Here is a 9,262-nt window from a genome sequence, read left to right as displayed (position 1 = left end):
TTTTTTTTTTTTAATGCTGGGTGTTGTCCACTAACAGATGTGCTTTATCTGCTGTTTTTCTGTGATAGGCTTAATGACAGCAAGGGTTAAAGTTTTTCTTGCTACTTCTGTGATTAAGAGGTGTCAGTCTGGGGGGGTGATATCCTAATCACTGTTCAAAAAAACCTTCAAACTGAAACCCAGAAAAAGAAAAAGGTATTAATCTCAGCTATTAATTTGAAAAGGAAGGATGTTCATCCTTGGCCTAAAAAAACACATATCTATAATTCCCTGGTGTAGCACAATCAAGGTATGTCTGATCTGCACATATAACACTTATTTCTACCCAAATTTAGACTTTGTCCTCTACAGTTCACACACACTTGTTTTGGAAGTGCTTTAAGTCCAGGTTAGTGTACTGGTAGCTTGAACTGGACCTGAGGCTCAGTTGACACTGGTATATTGAATGTTCTTAGCTTTCTTTTGCTCATCCCACAATTTTCCTGTAACAAAACAGTGGCCGAAACTCTTGCGTGCCTGTGCTTAGTGCTTCCTGGTATCTGGTTACCTCTTTGGGGAACCCAAGCTATAGGCGTGACAGGATGAAACTGGTGAGGAAATCAGAGTGGGAAGTCTGTGTTCTGCAAGTTATTTTAAAGGGGCTACAAAATACTGCACAAGTAGTAACCTCCCATACAGTGCAAGGGCAGGTACTTCAGAAGACTAAGTTAGGGACCTCCGTGGATGCTGAACCTGGAGGTGTGACCTGAGACATATGCAGGGGAGCACAGAAGTGGAGACTAGGTATTACTGCATACTACACTTAGCTGGCATCTTGGACACCTGTACTAACCAGTCAATGCAGATGAATCTTTGCTGTGTGTGTAAATTCACCTCTGGTCTAGTGCTGCCTATGCTTGGTGTCAGGGGCAGGATTCTCTCCACCAAGACAGTCAATAAGTCACGAGACCATAATGCTCCATTAACGTTTCCCACTGGATTTCAGATATCAGTTTAATACCTGCCCTAGGAAAATACTTTTACATTAACTGATTTGTTCAGTGCAGATGGCTGTGATAGGTTAGCTGAAGTGGCTTATCTCCTATAGAGAGCATAAGATTTACTTTGATATATGTTATTTCATGCATTGAAACTACAGCTCAGTCTTCTTAGAGGTTTAAATGAGCATCTCAGAATGTATAAAAAAGCACGCTTCATTTTTATTACCGTAGGGTACACATATGTAGATATAGAGGCAAAAAAACCCAAAAGTCATGTGCACAAAATACTCTTTTTTATGAAGGAAAAACTTTGAAATATTTTTTTACTGTCTGATGGTAAAGAATTTTTAAAAATACCTTGACTAATAAGTTGAATTTGACATTTCAGAACTGTCAAATTCCATAAACATAATTTTATGAAGATTAAAGTAACAAAAACATCAAGTCCATTCTCTTTGACATCAGGGAAATATTTACAGCCAGGCAGAAATACCCATGTCTTTGAGTGGCCTGCGGAGTGGATTTACTCTGCAGAGAATGGAAATAGGCCTTAACCTCATCTTCCATGGCTCCAGAAGAAAAAAAATGTAATTGCTCACGTTTGTGTTCTAGTTCTGTTACATTCCTATACACAAACAGTCATGTCCCATCAAGCATGGATATGCCTCTAACAGCCTTCAGTGGCAGGACTGTGAAGGGATTCTGGACACAGCTGTGAGCTGGCTGGGAAGGGGCTGCAGGAGCTGGTCACTTGCCTGCCTGTCACTCCCAAAGGGAATAAGGGTTCTGTTGGCAGGGAGGCCTGGCTGTGCACAGGCAGGGCAGGAGAGCTGCCTGTCAGAGCCTTCCCACAGCCTCTGCTTGCCAGACCCCACCTGAGCCATGGCACAGAGGCAGTGCCATAGAGGAAACCATAGACTGCAATGAGGTCACCTCTCAGCCTCCTTCAAGTTGAACAATCCAAGTGACCTCAGGCACTCCTCATAAGTCATCCCTTCCAGACCCTTACACTTGTACTTACACTTAAAGCAATCTCTGTCTCTTCAAATAGTTCCACTTTTTTTCATTCATCCTGTTGCTGTGAAATGAATGGTACTTCTGTCTGTGCTGCAGCAATAGAACCACAGAACAACAAAGCCATACCGTGAAAGGCTGGCTGTATAAATAATTTGTATTACTGAAGAGCCATTTTTGTTCTCTTCTTTAACCATGCCTTACAGATTCTGGTTGATTTGTTGTGGCTTTTGGTTTTTTTCTGTTGTCTTGTCCAAGTTCTTAATTTCAAATAATGTCATATAATAGTGCAAAAGTGGCATGGAATAGCAAAAGGCAGAAGGAGTTGAGTACGATCAAGAAAAGACATAAAAGCTGATGGTAGGGCTTTAGAAGTACCAAATAATAGTTTGAAAAGTAATTATATCCAACCTTCCCAGTATTTATATTATTGCCAGTTTGGGTTGTTAAAGTGTTGGGTTTTTTTGTCTTAGTTTCTGATGCAAAACTAAAGTTAATACTGGAAATATAGGGAGGAGAGGCAAGTTACTCTTTTTGGCCTCCATTTTATTAAAGCTGTTAGCTGATATAAATTTACTTTGTGAAAGGAATGAACATCCCAGATACAAATTGTATCAAAATAGAGAAATACTGGATTACACAGAAATCCAGACTATGGAACTGATTGTGCTAAAAAAATGTGGGGAAGAAAACACAGTTTTCTTTCTTGTGTGATCTGCCTGTTCAGCTTCACAGCCTGGCTACAGGTCTGCAAAGAGCTGAGCCAGAGAGAAGCTGCTGTAGAGAAGGGACATGTGGGCTCCATGTGGAAGGGAGCAGTTTCATGCTGCCTGCCTTCTCTTCCACGTGCTGGTATTTGCTGGTCATTTATGTACACAGCACATCAGGTGAGGAAAATGGTCCAGGTGAAAATTACTGTTTTTTTACGTTTTTATCAGGCCGGTTTTTAGTTTGATTGGGTTCCCTGATGTGGATCATCTGGATGGTCATGTGAAAATAGTAATGGCAGTGAAAGAGGAAGGCTAGAAACCAAGGACTGAGACAGTATGGCAAGCAGGGACAAGGTCCTTTCAGCAGATGCTTTAATTCATATTTGATCAAAGTGTTCGTGTGTTACATTTTTTGCCTGTTTATAAACTAACTGGCTTAACTGACTTGACCGTTGACTAATGAATATTTTCTTGATCCAGACATGACCAGAGTCCCTTCTTTGTGTTTCTGTCTGTGCAGTTGAGAAAAAAAAAAATCCAAGGGAAAAATAATTCTTCCTCCACATAATGCACCCTGCTACTGACTTAATTTTTAGCCTAATCAGTTTTCTATAAGCAGTAAAGGGAAACAGCTTATTTTGACAGTTATGATGGTTTATGGGTGGTTGTATGGTGGGTTTCATGTATTTTGTTTGTTTTGTTTGCTATTTAAGAATTCAGTGAACTGTGACTACTGGAAGTAAGTAGAGAAGTGGTCTTATGCTCTTCAGACTTGGAGAATTTTCATGAAGCAGAAGATCTGTGTAACATTGTGTGGTCACCCAGTACTGGAGGAAAAAGTATCAGTTGTCACCCACCTGGTGAAATTTGGTCTGTTTATTTTTGCCATACAACTTCATCTATGTTTTGGGATATAAAAATGCATTTTCTTTTAGCCAGCAATCTTCTAAAAATTCCTTGCATTTGTACCCTAGGTTTATAAAAACACTCAGAGCATTGCAACATCACCAAACTAGTCTGTTCCTTCTATTTTGGGACCCAAAGCAACAGAGCTGTTCTCAGTCAGTCCAAGTACTTGTGCTCACTGATGTAGAGAATAAAGCAGAACTGATACATCTGGGATCTTAACACCTTCCAGCTGGTGTTTTTATCAGAGGGGAACCTGCACATGGGTACTTAAGAGAGAGGATTACTGTCACCATATGACCATATCTAAAAGGGACAAAAGAAGGTTTAAAACTATTGAATGTCTCCTTGCTTCAGATGTCATTGATGGAAAATGCTCATGTTGATATCTAAATCTTCTGTTTCTGTTGGGTAATGGGATGCAGTGTACACAAAAGACCCTTTGATTTCTCAGTTGAGAAGCTGGGTTGATGCTGTATGGGCTGATGTTGACAAAAAGAGCTGATAATGTCAGCGGGTGTATGTGTAGAATCCTGTCTTTATACATCATCAGACCAAACCAGCAGAAGATTTTGTTGTCCTGTCAAGCCTGATATTAAATAAAAAGATTAAATACCACTAACTTGTTTTGTTCTTTGCAGTCAGTGGTTTTGGAATAATATCTTAAGAGCTCAGGGCTGTTCCAGTTGGGTGACCTTTTTTTTTTCCTTTCTTTTTTCCTTAACCAGAAAAAGCCACTGTCCTCAATAATAAAAGAAGTCTGCGATGGGTAAGTCTTACTGTATAGTTCATACTAGAGAATATACTTTTTATGTTAAGCCAACCAGGAGATAGATTTTCTGAAGAAAATCTAGGTATCCTGAATGTGACTAGTTGTTAGTTTCTTAAATCTTGGGTTTTTCTTCAGATTTTACATTTGCAGTGTATTTTAGATCCATTATTTGCAAGATGGAATTCCTAACAAAGTAGCTCCATCATGTGGGTGACTAATTTATACTTTCCTTTTTATACAGAGGTGCATTTTACCCATGCACTTTTGGCTTGTGTTCCCTGCAGATCATGGGTTTAGGAACTAAAGAACTGACTATGACTTTGGTTTTTGAGCACTGGGTTTAGTGGCTACTGTAAGCTGGTTGAGTTGATGACTGCTCACATGAAACTGAAATAACTAATCATAAGTCCTGCAATATGAACTAGTAGTTGGCTGAGAGAAATATATTGCTTTAGTTAATATCTGGGGATGAAAGTGGTGTTTTAAGCATGTGCTACCACAGAAGAAAAACTAGTTTATATTCACTAAATTACTGGGTTTAAAAGGTGGTATTTTATGCATACTATGTTAATTGAGTCTTGTATAAGCTAGCATAAAATCCTGGTACTGGAATTATTTTTTTGTCTGTTATAGTAATTTTATCACTCCTTCCTACCTCCATCCTTTATGTCTTTGCCTTTGAAGGAAGGTACTAGTTATGTAATTTCTTTCTTGACCATGGTCAAGTTTAAGGAATTGTTTAAGATCTGCGAAAGGAAGATATATATAGGATGTATTTGCACTGAAGTTTTCCCTTCGTAAGCATGTTTTTGTCTTAAATTTTGGAACTTGTCATTGAAAGCTATGGAAAAGTATGAGGAATACATGGGAATGACATCACTTTTTTGATCATAGTAAAATTAGATAAAGGACGCTTTCTGAGTTTTTAAGATTTCATTTTGTGATTAATATGTTTTCATATTTCTAAGGTGGTCTCTTGCAAATCATGATCAATTTGCACTGCAGCATGCTGATAGTTCTAATTTCTACATCACAGAGAAGGTAGGTAAATTATTCAACACAACTCTTGCATAGCCTATCAAAATGCTTGCCACAATAATTTATTTTAAATTAATATATATAAAAGTATAGAGTATTTTCTATATAAAGTGATGCTAATGAGAGGGTAGGTACTAAGACACCTGGCTTTAATGATTTTGCACTACTCTGTTCTGTTTGGAAAGGCAAATAAAAATGTGAATGTGCCAGGGCCTTCACATCTGTTGAGTTTAAGACTTCAGTCCTGAGCCCTTTAGCTTTGGTATTTGTGCATGTTTAGCATTCTGCTGAGAAGTGGTGTACAGGAAATTGAAATATGTAAAACATGAAGAGCTCTTTGAAGTCTGAGGAGACGTTCAGTGCATGTTACTTCCTTCTTTGGCTGATCAGATAGAAATAAGTTTCAGCAACTGTGTAATTTTTGCTGCTCCTTCCCACCTGCTGTCTTGTCCTTTTCCAGTTCTTTATGTTCTGTTGGCTTAGTATCTGTGGTCCCCAGATAACATGGCAAGAGGTGATTGATTCATGAAGTGATGTAATGATTTCAGCAGAGTAATGAAATGGCTGTAGCAGTAATAAAAGTGGATTGTCTAGTCTAAATAAATGGGACATGCTCATCTGAACAAGACCGAGTAGTACATTCATTCCTAGCGTTACTGATAGAATTGCTGAAATGACTGAAATGATGAAAAAAAAGCAAAAAAAAAAAATGTTTGGAAGAGTGTACACAGTGCTGCAGAGGTTGTATTTCTAAGCAATGGGAAAAGAGCATATTCAAAACCTATTGAAGTCTGCATGCAGATTCTTGATTCCCAGTGGATTTTGAGCTAAATAGACCTGAGCTTAGCTCCATAGGTGTAGCTGCCTCTTGCTTACCTTGTCATCAGTTTAATTTGGCTTACTCCGAAGCAGGAAGGGTCTTTTGATTTTGTTCTGAATTTACAGTTGTTTAGGATCTGCTAAACACAGCTAACTTTCCTCTTTCTGTAATTCTTAGCCCTACCCAAGAAGTAAAGGGAACTTAAGGACAGTTAAGCATTTACAACGACTAAATTTAGCAAGACAGCTAGAGCTGTTGCTTGTAAGATAGTGCCGCTTTTTTTTTCTTTAGCAGATCAGTTTCAGTTTTTCATTTAACTGTTTGTCACCCCAAAAAAATCTTCTCAATATGTCACAGTTTGTTTTGGGATCTCTGCTGTTTTGCTTGTGTGGTTTTTTTCCTCCTTTCTCTTCATGTTTCAGTTGACAAGACACTTCAAAGGCCACCACAAGAAAAACTGTTGAAGTAATTATGGGCTGCTGTTTTCTGCCTCTACCCAAATTAAATAGTGAGACTGCTTTGCTAATTGCCCTGAATTGTGACACAACGTTTTCCAATAAGCCAGACACAATTTAACTGGCCTGTTGGCATTAATACTCTGATTGTATAGGGAGTATTTCCAAGAAGTTGGAATTAAACAGCTTGTTGAAGGAATTTCCTGATGCAGCTGGAGAAATCTTCCAGGCTTTGCCTCAACCTTTGGTGTGTAAGATCCTGCAGCTTTGGAGAGGAGAGATGTGTTCTGTTCTGCAAGAAATGATGGCTTTTGGCTGCCTGTAACTTGCAATAAGGGTGGAAAATGATGGCCTTCTAGAACATTTTGGATTGTACTGACAGAAAGGACTTTGGGTTTGTTTATTCCCTACAGAAAATATGCAGAGTCTCCGACTCTGAGTCACATAAATAAGAGAGAAGAGCTCTAAATGCCACCAGTATTACTCAGATGTCTGTGACTTTTATTAGATATTGTTCACTGTTTATCACTGCTTATTGGTTAGCGGCTACAAAGAGAGACTTACATAGGCCATCACCCCTTCTACATGCTTTCCCTCATTTGTGTGCAGTAGGATGTTGTTGCTTTCTTCATGAAAACCTGAAAAACACCAGGCATGAGGGCAAACGTGCACTTCAATGAAGCTACAACACTAATTGTTAAAGCCTGCGTTGCTTTAATCTGCCTTTTGCTAGGGCATGAGCAGAGCTTTATTGTGATGATGACAGCTTCTAATAAATTAATAATTTTCACTATTCTTGAAGATGAATTTCATGTCTGCACATACTCAGAAAACATCATGTATAGGTCATGTTCCTGCAGAGCCTGGGTGACTGCTTATTTTTAGAGCCTTTGAAGTAGAGACCACTTTTTAAAATATCACCATGTTTAAAGTTACCAAACAAAAAAATAATTAATGAACTCTTGTATAAAGTAACAGGAAACTTTTAAATGAAAATGTAACAAATGTGGGCCAACACATGGCTTCCAGTTATATTTTTGGTTTTGGGTGGCAAGCTGCGCATCTGTGTTTTGGTTGTCATATGCAGAACTCTTTATATTTTGTAGCTGACCTTTATTTCTTGATTATACCATACATAAATAAAAACAACACCCAAGCAGTTCTGCCTCTTTTTTTGGCTGTATTATTTGGAAAAATGCCTCTACAGGAGAAGCAATAACTCCTTCGGGCAGCATAAGGGCGGTTTTCTAACAGATCTAGAGTCAGCCAGGGTTCCTACTAGAGATCATAGAATCATAGCAGATGCAGGCTGCCCAGAGAGGTTGTGGAGTCTCCCTCACTGGAGACATTGAAAACCCACCTGGTTCCTGTGTGATGTGCTCTGGGTGATCCTGCTCTGGCAGTGGAGTTGGACTCAATGATCTTTTGAGGTCCCTTCCAACCCCTAAGATTCTGTGATTCTGTGATTGACTGTTGCCTCTGGACCTCTGGCTTGGACCTATCTGTGTCCCTGAAAGTGTGGTGGAAATGTTGTATTTTCCCTGAAAGTGTGGTGGAAATGATGCATTTTAGTAGTTTGTTTGTTTTTAAATGGGGGAAATAAAGTATGAGGTTATGTGGACAAGAAAACAAAGCAGGCATAGTGCTTATGCTCAAGCCTAGCTGGTGTTTTGATCATACTGTATTTGATTTATTTTAAAACATTAATAGGCTTGTATTTCTTTTTTAAAGGCCTTGCTTATCATGGAGGGGCATTTCTTTGGTAGGTCAAAGATCTAAAAGCCTGACTTCTGAATTGGAATCTCATTGTGTTAGATACTGTGTAACAGAAAAGTAAAAAGTCACCTTTGTTTATATGCTTGTGTACATCAGTCACAGTAACTCAGGAACACTGTAGCTTGGATGAGCTCAGGTTTAGGACAGAAAATGCTATATGAGGAGCTGAAAATGGCTGTACAATTTTGTGTGCTATGTGTGTTTCTGGGCTGAAAACCAGAGCTTGGAATCTGTCTGCTGTGTTCCTCTGCTGGCAGTAGTAGGAATCCAGGGACAGGCATCCAAGTAGCTCATGCAGCACCTTGGTGGGTATAGCTGGTCCCTTATTGCTACTTTACCTTGGCCTCACAAACAAGGTCTGGCTCCTCTAGATGCATTTGTGTGCCTACACTGCCCACCACGGGCTCTGGGTCTGGAGGAAGTGCGATCTTTGTTAGCTCAGTCTCTCTCTAAAAATAAAAATATCCTTAAGGAGCTGGACCATTTCAGCTGTTCAAATTACACTGCAGCCACAAACATGTTTGTGTTTTTTTTGTTGATGTTGTTAGTTGATTTGTTGGTGTTTGTTTTTTTTTTGTCAGTTCTAAAGGTGTCATAAACCCCTGTGAATAATACTGTCCAAGCTGGTTTCACTGCTGGAGGCAAAATGTGTTGGTTTTTAACCCTGCACCAGAGCAACAATCTGAAACAAAAAGCTAAATCACTCTTGCTGTGAGTTGCTTTGTTAGCCAGCTCTGAGCTATGTGAGGCCCAGAGTGATGATAGTGGTGCCATTTTTAAAAGTTCTCTTT

At 39.1% G+C, this 9,262-nt stretch overlaps 1 protein-coding gene across 2 annotated transcripts in view; it reads left to right on the top strand.

Moving 5' to 3' along the window:
• Positions 1-9,262, top strand: part of ELMO1 (engulfment and cell motility 1) — a 268,680-nt gene that overhangs the window by 9,610 nt on the left and 249,808 nt on the right. For both annotated transcript variants that reach the window (XM_010002153.1, XM_010002154.1), the window contains exons 2-3: positions 4,339-4,379; positions 5,351-5,423. In XM_010002153.1, the coding sequence (XP_010000455.1) occupies positions 4,339-4,379; positions 5,351-5,423 (114 nt within the window). The remainder of the gene's footprint in view (positions 1-4,338; positions 4,380-5,350; positions 5,424-9,262) is intronic.

The sequence above is a fragment of the Chaetura pelagica genome, unplaced genomic scaffold (assembly GCF_000747805.2).
Source record: "Chaetura pelagica isolate M959 unplaced genomic scaffold, ChaPel_1.0 scaffold417, whole genome shotgun sequence".
NCBI lineage: Eukaryota > Metazoa > Chordata > Aves > Apodiformes > Apodidae > Chaetura > Chaetura pelagica.
Note: the sequence above shows the minus strand (reverse complement) of the source record. Positions and strands in the feature narration are given on the sequence as shown.